The sequence below is a fragment of the Gossypium arboreum genome, chromosome 8 (genome assembly GCF_025698485.1).
Source record: "Gossypium arboreum isolate Shixiya-1 chromosome 8, ASM2569848v2, whole genome shotgun sequence".
NCBI classification, from domain to species: domain Eukaryota; kingdom Viridiplantae; phylum Streptophyta; class Magnoliopsida; order Malvales; family Malvaceae; genus Gossypium; species Gossypium arboreum.
In genome coordinates this window covers 20,344,517-20,370,663 of record NC_069077.1, presented here as the reverse complement: position 1 = coordinate 20,370,663, position 26,147 = coordinate 20,344,517, and the positions used below count along the sequence as shown (strand labels likewise).

The 26,147-nt window shown below is 30.8% G+C and overlaps 1 protein-coding gene across 1 annotated transcript; it reads right to left on the bottom strand.

Moving 5' to 3' along the window:
* Positions 1-6,085: 6,085 nt before the first annotated feature.
* LOC108469236 (transcription factor MYB83) lies at positions 6,086-8,250 on the bottom strand. The gene is made up of 2 exons (XM_017770129.2): positions 7,763-8,250; positions 6,086-7,317 (listed from the first exon to the last, which is right to left on the bottom strand). Exons 1-2 carry the CDS (start codon positions 8,050-8,052, stop codon positions 6,624-6,626), a joined length of 984 nt encoding a protein of 327 aa, XP_017625618.1. The 5' UTR covers positions 8,053-8,250; the 3' UTR covers positions 6,086-6,623.
* Between the last annotated feature and the right edge of the window lie 17,897 nt (positions 8,251-26,147).

Below are 26,147 nucleotides of genomic sequence, written 5' to 3'. Positions count from 1 at the left end.
AACAAATTTTTGTCAATGTTTACCACATAATCATAATTTCACTGCAAGCTACCTTCCTGAGCAAGAGTCCCTAAATCATTTATAACTGGAGCTAAGAAACTCCAAATCAAGTGCCATTAATTTTCCATGAAAATAGACTCATATATCTTCTATCCATAAAATTTTCAGAATTTTTAGTTTAGCCAATCAATACCAAATTTTTCTTAAAATTTCCCATGTTTCACTGTTTGACTAATCTGACCACTCTTCATTACGAATCAATTTTATCATTGTACAGAATTCAAAATATGTTCTCGTTTATTCCATTTGAAACTAGACTCATTAAGCTTTAATTACATAATTTATTCAGCTTCTAACTCATCTCCCACAATAAGAAGAATTGGCAAAGTTGATTGATACAGTATAAAAGAACAAACTGAAGTAGTAAGGATAATCCAATGTCAAAAGTCACACAAACCTCAATAGCATCAAAAAGTCCTGGAATAGTTGATATGTCACCACCAATAACTTTCAGAGTGAAATCCAACTTTTTCTGCAAGCAAAAAAAAGCACATTAACCTAACTATATCAACTTATTAAAACATTGTGAAACTATTTAATGTCAAATTCTCTTACAATATTTAAAAACTCAATATTAGTGTTTTGTTATTCCCTTAACAAATATAATGTACCTTTAACAGCTTTAAATAAACCGAAACGATTTTGAAAAACTAAATTCTCACACACTTTAACAGCTTTCATAGTGTCATGCCTCTCATTTACAATAATTAAATCTCCACCTCTAATGAAGAATTTGAAAGATATCTTCGTCAAGGAATCCATAAGCAACATCCTTAAAAAATGGAAAACACATTCAATTGAATACACAGATGATGTTGGACTAATATGCAATTTCCATACCAAAATTTACTCCCCAAAACGAAAATATTTACCACATATCCAAAGTTCTATTGAGAATAAACTATCACCTAGAATACCAGGGAAATCCAAATTCATTAAAATATATCTATGTAACTAAATAGGAAAAAAGTGTAAGATGAATGATTTAACCAATAGTTAAGCTAGAAAATTGAGAAAAAAAGACTTACCCAAAAGTACTTCTGAATTGGATAGCAATATTTTCCAGATAGGAAGAAGAAACGAGTATGGAAAGCACCTGCAACAAAAAAATCTTACAAACTAAAACCAAAAATCTTCTCCAAAACAAAGAATTACCAATTCAAACAAACAAAACAGGCAATAAAAGATGGAGAAGAGCTAATACCTGGTGATAGTAAGCGTTGATTATAGATATGCAAGAATCGAAAGAGGTTTTAACTTCATAATCCCATCTATCCAATTTCATAAACACCTTAAAGGGACTTTGTAAAAATAAAAGGGATTTTGATTTTGGGATTTTGGGAAACAGATTTGGGGATTTTGAATTGGGGGAAATTTTAGGGATTTGAAGGTTCCGAGTTGGGGCATTAAGTTGGGGAACATTTAGGGATTAGGGGAAATTTTGTTGGGGGAAAAATAATGAGTTTGGGTATAGTGGTGGGGATAAAATGGATGAAACCAAAACGACGCCGTTTTGGTAAACATAATGAACTTCTGCGGCATTTTCCACAACCAACGCTAATAATCGACCTATTGCAGCATTTATTAGGTAGCGTTGCCAATGAAACGACGTAGTTTTGCTTAAGTTTTTTGCAGGGATTTTCAAAAAGCGCCGCTAATTCTTGATCTATAGCAGCGTTTTTCAAAAAACGCTGCTAATTCTTGATCTATTGCTACGTTTTTGTGCTAGTGCCGCTAATGCCACTGAAGCGAAAAATAAAAAGGCGACATTTTGCTTAACTTTTTTGCGGTGTTTTTCAAAAAGCGTCGCTAATACTCGATCTATAGAAATGCCGCTAATGCCACAGAGATGCAACTTAAAACGACGCTGTTTAGCCTAAAGTAAAATGTTTTTTTGCAGCGCCGCTAATGCCTTTGATAGTAATAAATTTTAATAGTTTAATTATTTCTTAAATTCCTTTAAACTAAGTTTGTTTTGTTTCAAACAGTATATCTAATTTGTAAAATTTTATAATTGTGGACGAAATTAATTTTAAAAAATAAAACCAAACCTTAAACTCTAAAATCATAATCCCTAAACCCTAAACCCTAAATATATATTACAAGGTACAAAAGTTATTAAAAAAGAATCTTATTGCTTAATTAAACCCTAAAATAAATTTATTTTTTGTCATTTTTTATCAAAATCCCTAACCTTTAAACCCTAATACCCTAACCCCTTAGAACCATAAATAATAAAACCCTAATTATAAAATATTAAACTATAAACCATAAACCCCAAACCCAAAATAACAAATCTTAACCCCTAAACATAAAATACTACGCATTAAATCCCAAACTCTAAAGCCTAAAATCATATACCCTAAACTTTAAACCCAAAATAACAAACTCCAAACCCAAAATAACAAACCTTAAACCATAAACTTAAAATACTAAACATTAAACCCTAAATTGTAAGTAAAAATGCAATCTCATCATTTTGATAGCATATATTTTTATAATTTTGAAATGATTAAATCAAAATTTTTCCATTTTCAAAGGAATAAAGTGCAATTTTACCTTTAAAATTTTTAAAATTTTCAAAACGCCTAAATGGAAAATTTTTCATTTTAGAGCGGCCGAAACCCTTTCAACCCTCTAGTTATGCCCTTAAATATATATTAATTATAGGGTTTAGGATTTAATTAAATATGATTCACTTGAGATTGTAAACACTTGAATTCAAGTTGGATTTTTAATTTGAGACATAAAGTTTTATCTAAATTGGATTCAATTTTATAAGATTCAAAATAAAAATAGAGGCATTCAAAAATAGTTAATTAAGTTTGATTTTACGGAGGGGGAACTGATTTTGGGAAAAAGACCAAGGCATTTCGAGGATAACAAAGCGGAGTCATTTCGTAAAAAATAATACATATTCGCGGCTTTTGGATAAAAAAACGCCACTATAGTTCAACCTTTTGCTGCGTTTGGATAAAAACGTCACAATTGCTCAGCTTTTAGCAGCATTTGAAATAAAAGCGCCACTATTGACCAACTTTTTGCGACGTTTGGGCTAAAAACACCATAATTGCTTAGTTTTTAGCGGCATTTGGTCTAAAAGCGCCACAATTACTCAACTTTTTGCGGCGTTTGCTAAATCATACTCTTTGCGACGTTTTTTGTACAAACGCCACTAAAAACGCCGCTAAAGCCCCATTTTCCTGTAGTGGTAGTAGATTTATAAATTTAGATTAACTTAGCGAAATCTGGTACATCGATTTTCGTAGAAGACTCTTAAATTTTAGGGAAAGTGAGATTTTATGCACAAAATTAAAACTCCTTATTTTTTGTAGGAGATTCCATAATTTCACTAGCGTAGCCAATGCCTTGTTTTCTCTGAGCTAACTGTCGGCGGACATAACTATTGATCTAGCCATAACTGTGCTCCAGTAAACAACAATTTTTTATGGGTCTAGACCCTGTTCAGCTTTATCTCGAACTCCCAGTTTACCTTTCCTGATTTGATTCCTTAAAGATAACCATATATGTGTAAATTTGGTTCGGCGACTACTATTTCTATTGACGGACTTGAAATTCTTTGTCACACTGGTGGATCCTTACCTTGATCTGTTTTATTCCACACTAAACCAAACATATCTTTACCACATTAACCTGACGATTAACTTCTTTTGACTTAGTCTTTGGCATAAAATCCTCCTAAAGGAAGACCTAATATAACATCCACATTTGCAGTCTTGGATATGAGATTTGGCTGATTGATACACATCTCTCTTCCTTTGGAGCTTGTGCTTGCAAGGTAGTCTCATAAGACTTTCTCACTTCAAATCATTCTACTAAGACACTCCTAATAGTAGATAGTTCCTATCAAGCTATCTCTTTCTTAGATTTTCCTTGGTGGAATTCCACAATTGATAGTCCTAAGTGAATCTCCCTATGATAATCAGCCCTAATAGACATCCTTTTATTTAGTTAATTATCGCAGACTTTTCACCAAAGATAGTATTTGGCGGACTTTCCCATTTCTAACGAACTCTTTACCTTTGGATGCATAAGGTTTGAATCTGCGTAATCATTACACTTTATTGTAACCAATGCTGGTTTACATGTCAAAACTCTGGTGGACTCTTAACAATGGATACCTATTTGCAAATACTTTGAAGGAACTACCCCATTCTTTTCGTACATACCCATTTTTAACACGTTTCTACCAACTTCTCTTGCCCATTCAAATTTTTGGAGAATCCTCTTATTGACAAGCTTGCCAGCGTCTCCAGATGCACCCTAATTATCATGTCAAAATGCTCGCCACGCAAGCCTTATGGGGACTTTCTTTCTTTATTCCCTGTGAGGTTTCTTGTTCACTGTACTAAGGGACTCCATTTTTGTCATACTATGAACCTATTCGCCACTGGATCATGCCATGGTTAACGATGGACTTTTGATTCCGAAGGACCTATATATCATCGTCACGGTGTTAAGGCCAGTCAAATATTGTTTCACGATGCCGCCAAACTCCCTTGAATCTCATAACAATCCGCCCATTCCTCCATTAAGCCAAATTTTGTATGATGGCATGTTGAAGGTTGCAATGTGAGGTAAATTAGTTAGCCAAGTGGATGAATGGTTTAGGAATGATAGGTTAAATGTTATGCTTGAAAAATAATTAGTTATGCTTTGTTTTGGTTCATGTCAAGGTTATGTGAGTTGTTGATATTTAAATTGCATAGGTAAAAAGGTCATAATCTTGAATTGGTATATATTGGGATGGAATAATGGTATCATGATTGTGGATATATGTAAATGGTATTAATCATGCATGAAAATGATGTTGATTGAGTTGAGTTTGTATATAGAGCTATTTTAAGTATGGGGTTTGTCAGGTTAGGAACTTATACCTAACCAATGTAGTCTTATGTAACTTGGAAATGTATGAAAATTTGACCATAGTGGACTATTGTGAATGTCGTGGCTTCACACCCTAATTATCGCGACACCATGCTATCATGTCGCGATGTCCCCTGTTTTGATGTCGCAACATTAGCTCTAAAATGTCTGAAAGTTTTATAAATTGGCCATTAGGTTGGAGAGTTGGCTATTGTCTTCAATGTCGTGACACCACCCATTGGATGTCCCGATGCCAACCTTTGAATTTGCGACGCTAAATCCCAAGTCGCAATGTCCATCTAGTATAGTTTCTAAAACTTTGCAATTTGGTCCTCAAATAGGAAAGCTTATTTATTGTTTGGAAGTTGTGACATTAACTTGAAAACTTTTACAATGTTACATTTTAGTCCTCCAACGATCCCAGGTTATCAATAGAGCTTTCTTAAGCTCGTATGAACCCTAAATTTGGAATTTGATATGGCATAATGGTTTAATGATTGTTTATTTGGAATATATTATAGTAATTTATGGAATATACGTTTTTTTTTATTATAGTTGCTCCGACAATGATTGTAGCATCTCTAGCTTGGACCTGGCGACTAGGTCGGGTATGGGGTGTTACAGAAATAGTTAACAATAGTAACTATTTAGACTAACTTCTTTGTTATTAACCATATGTTTAGCTATTTGTTTATCAATTAATTTAGTATAATTTTTCATATAATGTTATATTATTCATGTAGACTTTGATGGTTTGGAAAAAAAATTATATCTAAAATTTTCATTGGCTAGTTTAACAATTCACTAACGGTGTTAAACCTATGTACCATAATAAAGCACATATTAATAGTTTAAGTACTATATATGATACTTTTAAAGTACAAATACCACATTGATATTTATGAACGTACATTAACCATAATAAAACACATATTGACATTCAAGATTATATTGAATATTTTCAAAATGCAAATTCTACATTGGACATTTATGAAAGTACAAAAACCAAATGTGATATTATCCCTATAAATATTATTTGTGGCGTAAATCCTAATTAAGGAAATTTAATTTGTGTTACACTGGATAGGAAATAGACCATTTATTTTGAAGATGTTGATCATTTAACGTACGTACGTACTTATAAAAGAAACTGCAGTTGTATTTTGCTTATTATTTCAACGTCGGTCCTTCTCGGCCTTCCACTAATAACCAAAAAAAAAAAAATCTACCTTCAAATTTATTCCCCTCATTTGTACATGAAAGTAAAAGTATACAATTCAACAAATATAATCTTCTTTTTTTTTTTTTTTGGCTTTCTCTATTTCTGTATATCACTATTCACATTTTCTCTTAAGAAAGGGACGACGGTTCTTGCACGATCCCCCTTGCATGCCTCATGCTCTTACATTTACGTACAACAAGCTTCACCTCTGCTAATCTCCCACCTATTTTATGCTTATTCGACGACGTCCCAATTTATGCAAGCTGCCGGATATAAAACTAAAACAAATTGAAAATAAAACCCAAAAAACAAAAGAGAGTATAATGAACCAATAACAAGGATTAAATGGGGTAAAAAATGGAGGTTCTGAGATGGCAAGGACTTCAAGTATGAAAATATCTGCCCAAAATTTTCTATATGTGGCTTTGGGTAGAATTGAAAATGGAAGATATAGTTATTCAACTTGGAAATCAAGGAAATTAGGAAAAGAAGATATGTTATCCATCAAACCCTCTAAGTCCCATTCTCCCATTCTCAAGTTTTCCCCTTCCCAATGATGATTTTCTAACCCAAACGCCTCCCCTACTTTAAAGCTTTGATCAGTGTTGTTGAAGCAAGTATTATTATTATGGTGGTGGTGGTGGTTGTTGTTATTGCTTTTCCTATCAATGCTGTTAATGGCAGTATTGCCCTCTTCAATGCTTCTACTCTCAAGTGGAGGAAGTGAAAAGTCCCCTTCCAACGCTATTTTTCCTGGCTCTAAAACCCCATAATCCCCATATAATGCCTCTCCCAAACCACCTTGTGCCAAGCATGTAGGAACATCCAATAAACCTGCTGCACCGCCCGTTATATCGTAACGGTTGATGTTGAGCAAGGGGAACGGATCGAATTGGTTGCCTGTAACCATCGGTGGCATGGATATTGTTGATGATGAGGATATTGAGTCCATGCAAAAGGTCATCGCGTGATGTTCGTGCAGAGGGAAAATCCCTCCTACGACATCCCTGGGCTCCGATGAATCACTGTTGTTGGGTGATGAGGATGTGGATGTGTTGTTTTTCAATCTTTTCTTTAGTGTTGAGTTCCAGAAATTCTTTATTTCATTATCAGTCCTTCCTGGAAGACGAGCCGCGATTTGAGACCACCTGCAAATTTTGGAACCAAATTAAACATAATAAGACATCACATGTATCTATCTATAACCAGTATACAATATAAAGTTTTCAACAGAGATGTTAACATTTGTTGCATTAAACATGATTTGACACATATCTCAAAGTGAAAATGAAAATGAAACCCCAGAAAAAATGAGTGGTGCACATGATGGCTGGTGCCGGTGTGTGGCCGGTCACTGGTGATCATTTTTTGCAAATGCATGAAGTTTTCTGGAGGGGAAGATTATAGATCAGAAGTGCCATATTCCATGGGATTGAATAGCCCTTAACTACCCTTAACTATCTTAGCTTAAACAAAGGCTATATAAATTTCGAATATAATATTCATAAGCGATTCTAAATAATGAACTACACCAAGATACATAAATATGCGTATCATTGGCCTTTTGGAAGAGAAATTGAATAGAAATAGAACCTGTTTCCAAGAATGGAATGCAAATGTATGATAAGCTCTTCTTCTTGAGGAGAGAAGGCGCCACGTTTGAGATCAGGTCTCAAGTAATTAATCCAACGAAGGCGACAACTTTTGCCACACCTTTGCAGACCAGCATTCTTAGCAATGTCACTCCAGCAGCCTTGTCCATTGGTTAACATGTACTTCATGAGTTTCTCGTCCTCTTCTGGTGACCACAACCCCTTCCTCAGCTTCATCTTGTTGGTGGTGCTGGTGTTGTTTTTTGGCATATTAGGATCAGGCTTCCTCATTGCACAGTTGGGTGTCGATCTGATGTAGTGGAGCCTTTTCCAATCTTTTTAACTGGTTGGATGGAGATAAGAGAGAGGTATAATATAGGTGAATGATGTTTGCAGCGGAGAGAGAAGGGGGAAAGAAGGCTTGATGGGGTGGTAATGGTGATGATGATAGTGATGGGATTGTGGGGTTCGTTTGCTTTGGAATATGAATATATTTATATATGTGTTGAGGGAAATGGAAAAAGGGAGTGTTTGTTGGTTGATGGGTAGAGTGGAAAACGGATTGGAGGGGGACCTCCCTTACCCTCACACATAGGATTGAGGGATGGGATGGTTGGTCGTCTTGTCTTTGACTCTATCTTGTCTTTTTCGATGCATTTTTCTTCACTCACAAGGTAATCATCATATGCATACGAGACACCACCAGTTTTGCTTCCACTTCACATAATGCTCTCTCTCTCTCTCACAAACCACACGTGTTTTTGAAGGATAAGCCTATGCCCCATTAATTGTACACATGGAAAGAGAGAGAGAGACTGCCTGCAACAGAGACCAGATGAGACTTACAGACAGACATAGAAGAACAGCAATCCAAAACAAATGGTCAAATACTGTTTTTAGTCCTTATATTATGCATAAGTTACAAATTTAATTCATATACTCTAATTTGATCTATTTTTTTTCTATTTTCAAAATTTCAATCTTGGGCCAAATGGTAACAGTCAAAATCATTATGATTAAGTTGTGGATTTAGTACATGTTTTCTAATTTGATCATTTTTAATCGGTATTCATTAACTAAAATAGTACGACCTTCTTTGCACTGTTTTCTGAACAAAGTGTTGGATTGGTTGACTCACAAATCGTTTGAATTGGTTGAATCGAATTTTCTCATTTTTTTAATTTTAAAATAATTTATTTAATTGAACTAACAAGTCGGTTAGACCAATTCAACTACAATTTGATTCTAAAAATTTTGCTTTTTTGTGGGTATTATATAAAAATAGTAATGTGACATACCATTACGCATGTACAATATATTTGCGTCATAAGATTTTAAAAATGAAAATTTTTAACATAATGAACTTAACAACTATCATTAGTCCATACCAAAATTTTCAAAAAATATAAAGAATAAAAATATCAAGACTAAATCTGTAACATACTATAATTTTAAGGACTAATAGAGGAATTTGACCAAAACAGAAACTACTTTTACCCTCCTCTAACCTCCCCCTATACAATAATAATGTAATACCTTTTAGCTTTTAGGATCCTTAGTCTCCCTCCACATAAATGTTATACATCTCTGTTGGTTTTCCAGATGAGAAACGTGAATAACATAATCTGGATGCATGGTTCATCGTATTTGGAACATGAACCAAATAATTAACTCAAATATGCCCATATCTACGCCACCCCGGTCCCTCCTAGCAGTACTACCCCCTTTCTTCTTTCATTCTTTTGGTCTAAAAAGCATTCTTTTCCTTCAAGGGATCTTTCTGTTAATAGTAAAGTAGTCCCATTACCATTACTAAAAATATATATGTGCAAGTACAATACCTAATAGCATATCTAAATTAAGCAACTGATCCAAATGATATGATTATCATCAAACCAGCAGTTAATATTAATTATTACTTCAGTTGAGACTATGTACGCAATATATGTTATACAGCGGATTAGGTTTAGGTTTTATTTTATTTTATTTTTTAATACTTAGGGTTTTAAAATTTTATAAAATATTTATTTAATTTTAGAATTATATTAATAATAATATATATACACATTATAAATGAAAAAAATAAATCATAATCTATTATTAAGTCTAAAAAACAACGACTTATATTTGACAGTAAATTTTTATTGACTGTTAGGAAGTCTTTCCCTAATACAAAAAGCCTATATATTGTCCACATTGGCTTATTTTTCATTTTTCATTTATTAATGCTACCTTATATTAAATGTCTTTATTTTGACGCACAAAAGATGATATTGACAGGACAGCCGTTCACAGACCCAGGCATTATCATTATTTGATATTACTTTATCAATCAGGTTTCCCTTCCCTTGATCAACAATAATCTTCACAAGGCCCATATGATATAATATACCCAAAACTTTCATTGTCCTTTTTCTTTTTTATTTGTTTCCCTTTGCTTACCAAATTGCCTTCCTTTCCTGCATGCCAAGGAGAAAATTGCATGTAACGTTTCCACTCAAGTTTATCTGATATGTATGAGAGGGATATTAGTCAAATTATTCAAAGTATAAATATTGTATTTATGTATTTGGACAGCGATTGCCACAAATTGTGGCAAAAAGTGAGGGGAAAACTGTCAAGCTACTCAAATGTTTCAAAAGTATCCTCTTCATCATATCAACAGCTGTCGAGGGGGAAAAAAACCAATCTTTTTCATGCTTGTAAGGATGTTCCAAGCAACAAACTACTTAGTTAAAAAGACAAGAAAATACACCTAGCTAGCTCTAGCACATTTATTGTACTACATTTATAAATGAATATTAATGGATCAGTCAATGTGAAAGCTATAATACCTTCTTACAAGCGAGAAAAATATGAAATAGGGTACCTGACAATGCGACCAAAGCATGGCCTGCAAAACAAGTGAAGAACCCACCTTAATTAAGTTGACAAATTATTAGGTTTTGGCATCGAAAGGTGGCTAATTAGATATGAATTCATACAAATTATTAGGTTTTGGCATCGAAAGGTGGCTAATTAGATATGAATTCATACTTAAAAGAACATATGTTTAGCTTAGACTTTTTTTTTTTTTGTCCCTCTTGATAATGGTTGTTTTATATTGCAAATCACTTGGGGTTGACTTTGATACATTCTTAGGTGATTTTGATATGGTTTGGATAACATGCATGCAACTTATTACCATTTATATTTTATGGGCTGAATTTACCATTTATATTTTAACAGTATTTTGGGCTGGGTATTGCACTTTGAGATAGTGAATGCAGCTTGTTACCTCTTTGGGCTGGCAATTAGGCCTTTAAGAGATCCATAGTAACATTTGAAATGCCTAAATATGAATAATATGTCAATAACAGGTTAAATATAAAGTTAAGCAAAATTCGATTCAATTTGAAAAAATAAAAAAAATTAAATTTTGAGTTAAAAAAAATTAGTTATTTGAGTTAATCGAGTTATTCGAGTCAATTCGAATTTTTTTTCGAATTTCAAGTTCGAATCGAGTTAAGTTTTTGAATTCGAATAAATTGAATATCAACTATAATATTTTATATTTTTACCCCAAACTCCCAAACCTTTTTACTTTTTCCTCAAAAATTTTACTCCTTCCAACTTTCCCCACACAAATTGTACTTCCTTCCCATCCTAACCCCTCCATCTACCCAAAATTCATTTCCTACCAAATCTTTTTTTTATATTTTCCCTCCAAAACTTTACTCTCTCATTTACTTTTCCTCAAAATTTTACTCCCAAAAACTCTCAAAACTTTTTATTTTCTCCCAAAATTTTTACTTCCTCCCACTTTCCCCCTAAAACTTTTACTCCCCTCCCATCCCACCCTACCCCCATCTACCCCAAACCCATCCCCCACCCCGCCCCAATTTTTTAAATATTTCTCCTCTAAAATTTTACTCCCCTATTTATTTTCTCTCAAACTTTTACTCCCTCAAAACTTTTTGTTTCTCTCTAAATTTTACTTTACCCTTTACTCCCAAATAAAAATCAAAATTATACAAAAAATCCCTAAACATAAATAATAATAATTTTATTTTGTATCTACTATTTATATTATTAAATTAAATTTCAGATTTTATATTATTTATATGATCTAATTATTTAATCATATTGAATATTTATATTAAAATTGAATTATTAATGATGCTATAAAATATTCGTGTTAAAATTTTATATATGTTGGTATCAATTTCACATTTTATCTTTAAAATAACTTTTATTAAAAATCACATTTTTATATTTAATATATTTTTAATTTCAAAATACATAGTGACAAGAATATGAAGATAATTGAAACAACTAAGCACGTAAAGAAGCTAACTCATATATAAAATATTAATAAATAAATTATGAGATGATGAAAGTTAATAAAAAAAATTGATTACGATGGACAAATTTTATTACGGTGTGTGATAGTGATTACAATGACCCAAAATTATTTTTAAAAATTTAACTAGAACAAATATATTTAATTCAATTCAATTCGAATTCCATCTCACTCGACTTGATTTGAGAAATTTTCAAATCAAATTAAGATGATAAAATATGATTCATCAACTCAATTTTTTCATTTAATTCGATTCGATTCGATTCGATTGAACGCTGACCCCTTAAATCTACAATAACTTTATCTTCTCAGGCACCGGCGGCCATGTCTTTTTTCTCTCTAATAAAATCCCCGCCCAGCTTATGTAAAGTGAAAATATAATTTATTTTTAATTTAATACTCAACCTTTTAAAAATAATTGATAACATATAAGAAAATGAAATCAAAATAATATTATTTCCATACATATCTTTTATTTTATATATTAAAGACATCATTTTTTTATTTCATAAATTTACTTTATATACTAAAGAGATAAATTTTAATTTATAAATTAATTTTTTATATAATTAAAAGAGATAATATATTAATCTTAATATATAAAATAATTATATTTATAATTTAAATTATGCAAGAGATAGTATATAAATTATATATATTTAAATTAAAAGATTTTTCCAACCCATGCATCTCTTGAAAAAATTAATTAATAAATTATAAAAGTTACTTAAGTTTTTTAAAAGAAATAATATAAAATGTATATAAAATTTGAAAATAAAATTACAAAAGAGAATGATTTTTAAAACTTTTAGGTTTATTTTCCTTTCATATTTTTGAAAACTTTTATATGTTTTTTTATTTTCTTAGATAAAAATTAAATGAATATTTCAAATTTTAATTAATATTTCAAATTTATTTTTTTCTAAAATTGATATAAAAATATAATAATTTAACATAAAAGTTGTCCATGTGTCATCAAAATGGTTTTAGACCTTGTAGTATATTATATACTAGTTTCTTTTTTGTGTGATGCACTAATTAATTATATGTATTAATTAAAATATTGTCTAATTTAATACTAAAAATTTAAAAGAATCAACCACAGGAAAAAAATTGAAAGTAACATAGAAAAATATGTTAAAAATTAGAAAATTGAAATATTATTATTTAAAATAATTCTATACAATAGTTTTAGTACATATATTTTAGAGATTTTTTAATTTATAAATGAATTCTTATATATATGTTAATATAATTTTTTTATATATTGTAAAAGAGATAATATATTAATTTTAATATATAAAAATTATTATTATAATTTAAAAATTTAAGATATAATATATAAACTTTATATATAATTTTTAAAATTAAAAAATTACTAACAGTAGCATCTCCTAAAAATTAATTAATAAATTATAAAACTTACTTAATATTTCTAAAAAATGTAAAATGTGAAAATAAAATTACTTAATATTTCTAAAATATGTGTAAAATCTGAAAATAAAATTATAAAATTTACTTAATATTTGACTAAGAATTTAGAGGTTTTCATACTCGAATAGATAATGTGTTTGATTGAGTTAATAATAATGTTAGTAATCTAGACTTTAGGATGTCTAGGATAGAGGAAAACATTACTTTTCTAATGTCTCAATTCCTTCTTCCTCCTCTACCTCAAGTGTCGAAACCCATTTTTATTTTGAAAACAATGGGGATCGACTTTTGAAAACCAAAAAAAAATGTGGAGTCGCCACCAATCTCTTGATCTAGGTGTGATTGGACCACCTACTAAAACGCTTTACTCAATGGAAAATAAATTTGGTTCAAGTAAAATAAAAAACGGGTTCGGGAGCCGGTTACGCATGAGGAAGGGTTAGCACCCTCATTACGCCCAAAAATTGGTACCAAATTGATTTGATGCTGTCCTTATATCAAAAGATTTTTCAAAGTATGATTCTTTTTTTTTAAATGCATGAATAGTTCAAATTAGTGGTAAAAAAATCTTTCATTTCAAAGATATGCAGTTTTACACCCAGTACAATTGGATGCAATCCCTTATACCTTTAAAATGCGATTGATTTTCGACTTTCGACTTTCGACTTTCGAAAACTCATATACTAAAATTAAAAAGGTTATCCAAATATTTAGTTCACCAAAAAAATTATACCCAGTACGATTGAGCACGATTTTTCGAATTCCTCAAATATCAGATATTGTCTTATTTCAAAATTTTTGAATGCTAAGGAAAAATGAGAATTTGCTCAAAACGCTTTTATTTGTTTTAAAATAACAGCGAAACAACTAATATCAACCAAAATATTGAAATTTGAATCACGATGCAACAATATAGAAAAAAAAATCAAAGTTACAAACACTAATTATTATACGAAATATTATACAAGTAAACAAAAGAACAAACTAACATAATTTAAATAATAGTGCAAAAGGCTAATAATCAAGATAAAACAATAATACATGAAATAACATGAAAACTAAAGTGACATATAGTACACAAAACAATTTGGAAATAATTTGAAAACTATTAAATATATGAAAACTTACAAAATGAATCAACACATGATTAGATTTAAAAGGATGCACATATATAAAATAAAATTAAGAATATGTGAATGAATATGAAAATAAATATTGTGAAAGAAGGAATTTAGAGCTAATAACATGCAAGAATATTCTAAAACAATAATAAAAATTAATAAAACAATATATAATGAAGATATAATACCATAACAAAGGATAAACAATATACATGAAAGATGAACAAACCAATATACAATAAAGCTATATATACATGAAAGAATCTTAACTAACAAAGAAATAATAATGTATGTTTTTTTAAAAGAATAAATTATATACATAATAAATTTGAAAGGAAATACAAGTAGAAATTATATAAAATATCATGGAATTAAAATATAAATTATAAGATTAAATTAACTTTATCATAAGCTATATACGTAATATTTTTTAACAAACATAATTATGTATACAAATAGATTTTTTTAAAATATATATATTTAAAATAACATGATCAAATATATGCACCAAGTATGTGAATAATAATTGTTTAAATGATACATAAAATATGTGGGTTTTCCTTCAAATAATCAAATATATATATATATATATATATATATATATATAAATAACAAAATATAGGGATAGGTTTAAAAGAAATCACATATATAAAATAACAAAAAATAATATACATGGCACTCTATCATGAATCATATATATATATATATATATATATATATAATAATATAAAAAACATTAACAAAAATATTATACAAATTGTTAAAGTGATATGACATGAAAACTTTACAATAATGATTTTAAAAAACAAAGTAAAATTATTAAAGTAGCTAGAAATATAAAAATAAATAATCGAGAATTAAAATGTATGTTAAGAGGATTTTAAAATAATAATGAATTATACAAAATAAAAAACTCAATCAAAATAGTATATATGTACAAATATATAAAAAGATTTAAACTAAATATTATACTGAAATGTCAAAATAATATGATATATAAAAAGAACTTCAAAATAATTACACAAATAAAAACAAAGCAAAATTAATAAAAAGCTCAACACGTGAATAAAAATATTAAATGAATTTTAAAACAATGAATTATACAAATAGAAAACTCAATTAAAACAGAATTTAAATAGAAGAGATAATTTACAAAATAAAAAAAACTATTGAAATAGAAATAATGACTAAAGCGTAATATACACGAATATTCAGGGATCAAAACTGAAAATATTACAGGTCCTGAAACACTGTGTTTAGGTGCGGACTGAATTGAAAAGACACACAAATTCTAGGAAAAATTTGAAATAAAATAAAATGTAAATACAGATCAATTAAAAACCTGCACAAAGCCGAAGGATCAGTTGCGGAATTTAACCATTCGAAGTGCAAAAGTGTGGCTCCATACAGCACCGTTTCAAATTCACCACAAAATCAAGCTAAAAAAGTACCTAAAGTCAAACACTCAACAAAATTAAAAGAAAGAAAAAAAAACAAAACCCATCCTTCTTCATTCGGCTAAACCAGAGGCATTATTCAACCTCCCCTTCGCCTCCATATCTTCGAATCAGATCCCCGAATCCTCATCAAAGCTTCAATTTCAGCAAAGATTCAGAGGCTCCTTCAACAACAGATAAGTCTCCCTTTCCCCTTATAGATTCATTTTTTCATGCAATAGATAAAAATGATGAAATAGAAATGAAAATCAAGGAAGAACACGATCTAAAATCACCTTCAAACTAATTTCAAATTGATTTTTCTTTCAGTATCCATGTGTATTTCTGTGGGAAAAAAATGATCCCCGTTACATCATTTTTTCTGGCTTTTTATAGCCAAATGAAAAATAATAATATTAATCATAATAAAAAATACAAGCAATTTTCCCTTAGATCTCCTTGCTGTCAATCTGTTGTGGGTTGTTATTTTGCACGAACAGAGCCAGCTAGATGATGGCGTACGTGGCAACAGCGAAGGAGGCGCATGTGGGGCTGGCACGGAGGCAGCAACAGTGCTGGAGGCTGTTGAAAGTTGCTGCAGTGCAAAGGATGATGCTAGGGTCTTCTAGAAATTTTAGATTTTGGGCCAATTTGTGTTTGGGTTTATTTGGGCTTTGGTTTAGTTGTTGAGTTGTTATAAAATGGACTATGGACACTTATTATTGGATTTTTATTTTGTTATTTTGTTTTTCTTTTTTTCTTTTGGTTTTGGTATGGGCCCGGGCGAAATGGGCCTATTACATCAAGAAGACTAGGGTGCATTTATTTTTTTATGCATTTTAATAATTTTCATTGCATATTCACCTATCCTTATGTTAGAACATTCATGCTTATATTAGTATCTTGTTTGTAGATACCTAACCGTTTACTTTGGTTTCTTAATGTTAGCTCTTTGTTTTCATATATTTCAATTTCTATTTTTAGACTAACAACATTTCTCTCTTAAGCTTTATTTGGTGATTTTTTTTTATATAACAAAAAGGGGAGAAGAGAACAATAATAAGGTAAATAAAATTGATATTTGGTTGATTATGACTATTCTTTTAATGCCAACATTTTAGTGACCAAAATTTTAAATCTCAAGTCTTTGTTTTTAAATTCCTAAAATTAAGTCATTGATTCAAATTGAACTTTAACAAGGGGAGTAACGAATTCAAAAATAAATTTACCAAAATGTTTTGTTATATTAAAAGGAGAGATTGTTAAACTAGCTTTATTTAATAAATTGTTTTGATATAACAAACAAAAATGTTTTAAATAAAATTTGATTTTAAACATAGATATAAAGTTCAAAGCATACAAATTATTTTAAAACTTCCAAACATCTTAGAAAATGTTTTGAACTCTTAAAATATTATGGACAAAGTTCAAAAACGGTTTGAAATTCTTGAACTTAATTGAAACAATTTTAAATCAATTGAAAAATTGCTCCTTGCAAAAAGTATTAATGTTTTCCAGAAAATATCAATACCCATATGATTATTATCGATACCAAAATTGCTCATTGACTTTAATAAAAAAAATTGAACAAAAGCAATAAATATCTATACTTTTCTAAATATATCGATACCTATTGAATTTTTCGATACCATTTTTTTATTGATACCACTTTTACGTTTTTTTTTCTATGATTTTTCAAACAATGACAAAGTATCGATACTCATTAAAAATATCGATACCAAAATTGATCACTAACTTGAATAAAAAATTAATAAGTATCGATACTTTTCTAAATATATCGATACCTATTGAATTTTATCGATGCCACTTTTGCATTTTATTTCTATGATTTTTCAAATAATGACAAAAATATTGATACCCATTAAAAATATTGATATCTTTTATTAGATATCGATAAATCATCTTTAATATCGTTGTAAACTAACTTTAATTATCATTGAATTATGCACTAAATGCTACTAGTATCGATACTCGTAGAAAAAATATCGATACATTTAGTTGCAGGTGAATTTAATGATATGGTATTTTCATCCCCAACGGTTCTATTTATTTTCTCAACAACCACAACAATTGAAAATCAATTAGATGGTATAAATACCAGCTTCTAAAGGTTCAACCAAAACAGTGAGATTACAATAGATCAAATGCTTCAAGATACATAAAAAATCCATTACCAATCACATTATGTTTTAATTCTTTATCTTCTTATTGCAAACACTTGTGAGCATTCATTGTATTTTCCATCAGCTCAAGTGTTTTCCTTGTATTTGTGATTAATTGGCAACTATCTCAATCTTGTGAGGACTATTTCTTTGTTTGCTTATTTGTTATTCTCTTTGATAGGGTTGAGTCTTAAGGTTTGGGTAGAAACCTTAAGGGAATTGCAATATTAAGATTTGGGTAGAAATATTAAGGTATTGTAAGGTTAAACCTTGTCATCAAATGTTGTCAAATTAGTGAATTTGAGAGAATCCTTAGTTGTAAAAAGCTAAGGTAGTGAAGTAAGCAATTGGGGCTGAACCACTATAAGTCATTGTGTTAAATTTTTCTATCCTTTCTTTCAAGCTTCCACAAAATTTTTAAAAGGCCCACCCTTTCTTGGCTATTTCTAGTTATCAATTGAGCTAACAGAAAGGAACGTCATTTGTTGTCTCAGCACCAAGAGATAGGCCTTCAACATGTGGAACGATGACCAGAATAAAAGTTATGAGACTCGAACAAAGATTAAAAGCCTCAACCTTGCACAATGTTTTAGTCGGCAACAAGAAAAAAAATTTTGTGGCCAGTCTGTGCTAATTTGTTAGCCAAATGAACAAATGGTGTAATATGGTCAAGGACAAACCATGGTGGATACATGCAATGTGAAAGGTTTTGGTTGCCATAGCTGATATATAGGTGTTTTATTAAATTGCTCCAAAGATACAAAATTTACTAATTAAAAGATAAACTTGAGTGCCTCGAATGCAATCCTATTATACCATTTCTTGAAACTTACTATGCTATCCTTTTTAATAACTATGCCTAGATAGTTTCTTGGTTACTAATGTTTGGAAACCTATATAGAAAACCAAAATATTCCCAAATTTTTAAAGTGTTTGCACCTATAGTAATAATATTTGTAAAAAGAAAAAAATGCTCTATTATTTGTTAAACTTTATTTATTATGCAAATTGATACTAAGATATGTGTTAAGAGAAACAATATTTTTTTGGTTTTACAACACGTTTAATTGATTAGTTGTTTAGTTAGGTATATATCCTTGAGTTATAGTTGCTTCTATTTCCACTTTGTGAATGCCATTTTGTCAACAGGTGGCTGATGATTGGCATTTACTGAAGTTCGATGAGTAGAAGGCTGTGTATACTAACAGAGACAAACATGAGCTAAATAAATTTCTTCTATTTTATCGTGATAATTACAAAACAAAGCTAATGAAATATACACACAACTAATTATTTTATCGTGATAATTACAAAACAAAACCAATGAATATATACACACAACTGACTACCTAATTGCTATTAACCAACCGCTAACTAACTAACTACTAACTAACAGTTTTTCAACACTTCCCCTCAAGTTGGAGAATGATATATATATCTTTCATTCCCAACTTGTACATCAAATATTCATGCTGATAGATCCCTAAACATTTTGTTAAGATATCATCTTGTTGGTCCTTTGTAGGTATATGATGTGTTTTTACAAAGCTTTTTTGAATCTTCTTACGCACAAAATGAGAATCGATTTCTATATGTTTTGTCCTCTCATGATAAACCGAGTTGGCTGCTATCTGCAGTGCTACTTGGCTGTCACAGTAAACTTTGCTGGTGTATGAAGTTCAACCTCTAATTCCTTGACCAATCCTTTTAACCATACTAATTCAGACACTATGGAAGCCATATATCTATACTCTGCCTCTGCTGAAGATTGTGACACTGTGTTTTATTTATTAGATTTCTAGTATACCAATAAATCTCCCAGCTTAATGCATTAGCCTGTGACTGACCTTCGCATCATAGGACAAGTCGCCCAATCAGAATCACAGAAAGCACTCAACTACGGTTTATTATTTCTGCAAGTAAAATTCCATACCCTGAAAACTTCTATATGTACCTCACTTCACATAATGCAGCTTCATAATGAACCCTTTTAGATGCTTGCATGAACTGACTAAGATGTTGAACAACATATGTAATATCTAGACGCATGTGTGTTAAGTAGAGTAACATTCCAATTGACCTCTGATATACACCAGCATCTTCTAAGACTTTACTTGGTATAGATTCGCTCACTCTCTCATCATACTACATTGAGGTAAGCCTATGATTTTGTTCAAGTAGAGTTGATGCACAATTAGCTCCCCCTAAACTTGAATCGACTATGAGTTCCAAGGTATATTTTCATTGGTTTAGCACAATTCTTTTTTTGGATCTAGCGATCTCAATGCCAAGAATGTACTTGAGATGACCAAGGTCCTTCATTCGAAAATTCTGATAAAGAATACCCTTAAGTTCAATTATAAGATCATTATCATTCCCTGTAATTAAGTGATCATCAACATAAATCAACATCATCACCAATTAACATTCTCTTTTTGTAAACATAGAATAATTATGTAAGCTCTGCAAATAACCATTGAAAAGAAGTACCTCAATCAGATTCATATTCCATTGACGAGAGGCTTACTTCAATCCATACAAGGACTTGAGCAACGTACAAACCCGAGGCTCCCCTTGGTTGAGAAAACTTTCTGGAAAAGTCATGTAAACTTCCTCATAGAGATCACCTTGCAAAAAAGCATTGAACACGTCCATTTGAAATAAAGGCTAACCAAACATGGCTGCTAAAGCAATGATTGTTCGAACCGTAACCTACTTTGTTACTAGAGAGAACGTATCATGAAAATTAATACCTTCACGTTGATTGTAACCTTTAGTAACCAACCGAGCCTTAAATCATTCAATCGAACCATCAAAATTGTACTTCACCTTAAGAACCTATTTGCAACCAATAGGTTTCTTACCAGGGGTAACTCCACCACTCTTCATGTACCATTTGCCTCTAAATCCTGAATTTCTTTTTTCATAGCTTCTACTTATCGTTCATCAACAATTGCCTCATGATAGGTACGTGGTTCAACAATGAAAGATAAAGAAATAAAAAAACACACGTTTATGAGAAGGTAAATGAGCATATGAAATGTGATTAGTGATAGAGTTCATACCTTGATACAGTGAAGTTGATGAAGAGGATTGAGGATGGCAAATAAAGTCAAATAGCCAAGCTGGTGGTCTACTCACCTGAGATGATTTACTCAAAGGGGCAAATGGTATTATAGGAAAAGAGGAGGTAGTTATGTTAGCAGATAAAGTATTAGGTGTGATAGACAACAGTTGGGTTGAAAAAGTCTTGTGGGGAAACAATAGGAATATGAAGTGTAACATCTCGATTTAGGGTCTAGTCGGAACAGTGGTTTCGAGACCACAAATTCGACATAAGAAAATTTATTTTTATTATATTTTTATGGTCTACGATTTTATAAAATGATTTCATGAAAATTTAGTTTGAAAATGTTGACGTTTAGGCACTCAAATTAGTCAAAAGGACTAAATCGTAAAAAGTGTAAAAGTTGAGTTCTACATGCTAGAGGTGTCCAATTGTTATGAAATTTTAAATTTAATGTCCTTATATGGTAATTAGACCATTGGTTAAGTTGGTGGACAAAAATGGACATGGTTAGGCATGTTTCTAAAGTTTTTTATTAAGGACATTTTGGTCATTTAGTTATTAAAATGAATTAAAAACAAAAATAAAAGCTCAAAAATTTTTCCATCTTCCTTCTTGGCCGAAATTTTCAAGAGGAAGCAATGGCTAGGGTTTTTCAAGCTTTCAAGCTCGATTATCAAAGAAAACGAGATTTGGGCTTAGAACAAGGGAAAATGAGTAATTGACGGTTAGGTTCCTCTTTGCCATTTTGGTGTCGAGGTAAGTTCGTATCTAAATAATGATATGTTATGTTTGTATTTTAAATATTCTAAATACTTTAATAATGTATGAAATAAATGATTGATTCTATGGTTGTATTTGACGAAGTTCAGATAAGTGAGAAAAATCCCATTTGAACCTTAGGAATAGAATAGGATACGAGTGACATGTCACTAAGGATATTTGTGATGTATGTGTGATTATGTGATCCAGGTGCTGGTCTCGTACGTTTACCACTGGCTGGGTAGTCCGGCATGTGTTGCGGATACCTGACAGCTTGTGTGAGCAGCACTGCATAGTTGCGTCTTGACCGTCAGCTTATGTGAGCAGGCCCGAGATTTACTCAAGAGTGAGCATTTATATGATATGATATATGAGGTAGCTTTAGCTATATATGTAGCACTTATGTGCAAAAACTTTTCGTGTATTCATTTAGTATTCCAAGTGTTCAACGGGTATGCCAAAGATGAGAAAGTAAATGGTTATGTACGAGATGGTACAGGTATGTACATAAAGATTTTAAGTATTGACTTCATGATATTGTGAGTTATGATCACTATGAAAGTGACTTTAAGATAACCCTATAATTGTTCATTTATGGACATGATGTATAAATGTATGTAAACACCGTTGATGACTATATGTTAAGCCTCGAAGGCCCATATAAGGGACAATATGTATATGAATGAAAAGTTTTAAATTTGGACGAAAATTTAGGTCTTGATTTTGTATGATTGTGTGAGTTTATGTCCGGTAGCGCCTTGTACCCTATTCCAACATCGAATACGGGTAAGGGGTGTTACATGAAGAAATTCATAGCCAAAATCATTTATGGAAGGTGGGAATAAAGATGAGCCTTTGACTAAAAATTGAAAGGGAAAAATGGTTTCATGGAAGATAACATCAGGATTAACAAAAAAAGTTTTAGATTGAAAGTTAAACAAGACATAACCCTTTTGAACTGAAGAATAACCCATGAATATGGAAGGGATGGCTTTGGAGGTGAATTTGTCATGGTAATTGCTCATTGTGGCATAACAGAAACAACCAAAAATCCTAAGGTGAGACACAGTTGAAAACTTATGATAAAGCATTTCAAACGGAGACTCCCAACTTAAAACTGTAGGCAATCTATGATGATATAACACGTTGGTAATAACACCCCTAACCCTTATTCGTCACCAGAAAAGGGTTACAGAGCATTACCAGACTTTTTAGATCATATACGAATATTTCATACCATTTAACAAAAAATATTGTAAATAAATCATATTGTCCCTTTTATGAGCCTTCGAGGCCCAAAATATGTGCTAGAAATAAATCGCGACAAAATCAGGTATTCAGAAATTTTTTCCAAAAACATTAAAATTTTTTATAAAATTAAGGGACACACGCCCGTGTGTTAGCCGTGTGTCTCACACGATCCAGTCACATGCCTGTGTATCTGGGCGTGTGGACTCAAAATGAACCTTAAGCATCAAGTTTACCATACCCTGCAATCTTGAACACTAAACAACTCAAAAACCATTTATTCAACCAATCCAAAACACAATAAAATTCATTTAAAACATGTAAAAATAATCAATCTAGTTGTCTAACCTATGTACCTTCATAGGTACTTCAATTATATTATCAAAATATTTCAAAATGGCCTTATTCAAATCAAATTTGTAAACATATCAATTTTAATCTAATTTTCCTATTTTATTTCAATTTGAACATCAATTTAAACATTTCATATTATAACCTCGAACATGAGCACATTTATATATATAACCAACCCAAAATTAACTTATAATCATATTTACAATCAATCCACAAAGTAGTTACATTAGACACCCTAGGTACATGCCGACACAAAAAAAATATACATTACCACATTTGAGATCGGGATCATTGATGGATGATAAATCGGCGATCAAATTAGGTACCTAACCTACGAATGGAAAAAAAATCGTACGCTGAGTATAAACTTAGTGGTATTTCTATAATCTGAATATTTAAAGTAAGATAATATAAAATGCATGTTTAATCATACAATAACAATAATTTTTCAAATAATCAATTCATAACAAATGATTCTTAACTTATTCATTTCTCATCACTTACTATCTCAATAACTTTTCTCAATTCATGTTTCTCATTTCCATTTCACATTCAATGCTTTTCAATACTAATCATAGTATCATTTCATTTAATTATCCCTATAACATGACTCGAGCTCTGACGGATACACGAATCCAACCAAAACACACCAGTTTGGCACCCAATGCCTCATCGAATTAATCCGAAGTAATAGATTGACACCCAGTGTCTCATCGACTCGAAGTCAAAGAATCCCTATACTCTTCCAATCCTATGGCATGCCATCTATATCCGACTCAGCCTGATACAGTTAATAGGTTTTCAATTCACTTTTCAAATGCCACAATCATCCAATATTCAAATATCACATTAATTATAAATTCACATATATTCAATTCAATATCATAATGCTAATTACTTACCTTATTCACTTACCTTTGACATTAAATCAAAAATACAACAATTAATATTTAGATTCAGATTATAGAAATACAAACCAGAACTTTTGAGCTACTCTTCGTTGACTTTATCTTTTCCTTTCCTAGTCATAGTTTCCGGCACAACGTTTGCAATTAAACTTTGAACAATTGAAACCCTAACTTTCCTCCTTTCTTTCCCTTATTCTTTTTCTTTTCTGTTTCGTTTGTTGTTGTTTCTTTCTATTCTTTTTCTTTTCTTTTATTTGTTTTATGTTTTAATTATAATAATATAATATAATAATATTTATGTATGCTTAAATATTAAGTAAGTAATAATATAAATAAATTTATGTATATAAATTTTACATATGTCCTTACCAATACCAAACACTTGTTAATTTTAAGGCTTAATTGCTTATTTAGCCCTTCACCTTTCTCTAATCTATAATTTAACTTTCTTCCTATATGCAATCTAGTCTTTGTACCTAATTACTCTTAATTTAAGCAAATTCACCTAATTAAAACCTAATTAACCACATAACTAACTTCATAATTTTTTTTAATAAATATTTACTAATCTGTTTTATGAAAATGGAGACCCGAAAGTATAGTTTCTAGTACCTGTGACTATCGGGTCGTTACACTGTTAACACACACTCACCCTAAAATTTGATTGGAACATGATACTAAAACTTAAGGGCTTGAGCAACATTTAACAAGTGTTGGTGTTTACGTTTAGCTATGCCATTTTACTATGGAGTATAGACGCAAGAACTCTGATGGACAATGCCATTAGAAGAAAAGAAATCCTTCCCTTCGATGGTAAAAAATTCTGAACCATTGTCATTTTTAATCGTTTTGATAAGAACTGAAAAATGTGTGTACATACACAATAAATTGTTTGAGGACAACAAATGCATCACTTTTGAGTCTAAGAAGATAGACCCATGTCATTCGAGTGTGGTAATCTAGAATAGTTAAAAAATACTAATGTCCACTATGTGTAGAAACACCATATGGTCCCCAAAGATCAATGTGTATAAAGGAAAAAAAGGTTTGTCTTCAGAAGAAGTACTAACAGGAAATGGTAAGCAAATCTATTTTGTAAGAGGAAAAACATCACAATGTTGAATATGATCATTATGGGAAAAATTACAATGTAATTGAGACATATTAGACAGTGTGTTCATAGATTTATGCCCATGCCTAGCATGCCACAGTGTACTACCATTAGAATGTAAAGAAGATGATAAACAAGCATGTGATTGTGTGACATGTGATGATTTTGAAGAAGAAAACTTTGAGAAGGGTGATGACTGCAAGATGTATAAACCTCCTTTAACTTTACCAATCCCCTTCATCTCGCCACTGCAAAGGTCTTGTAGAAGACAAAATTGTGGATAAAATATCACACAACAGTTGAGCTCTTTGGTTAATTTTGAAATAGACAATAAATTGTAGTGAAAATCAGGCACATGTAAAACATTAGTCAAGGTACGGGTAAGAGACAAGGTATATGTGCCAATGTGTGCAATTTTGG

Coding starts and splice junctions, on each gene's coding strand:
- LOC108469236 (XM_017770129.2), bottom strand. CDS start 8,052: ATGAGGAAGCCTGATCCTAATATGCCAAAAAACAACACCAGCACCACC. Junction 7,318..7,762: donor CATTCCATTCTTGGAAACAG/GTTCTATTTCTA, acceptor CAAAATTTGCAG/GTGGTCTCAAATCGCGGCTC.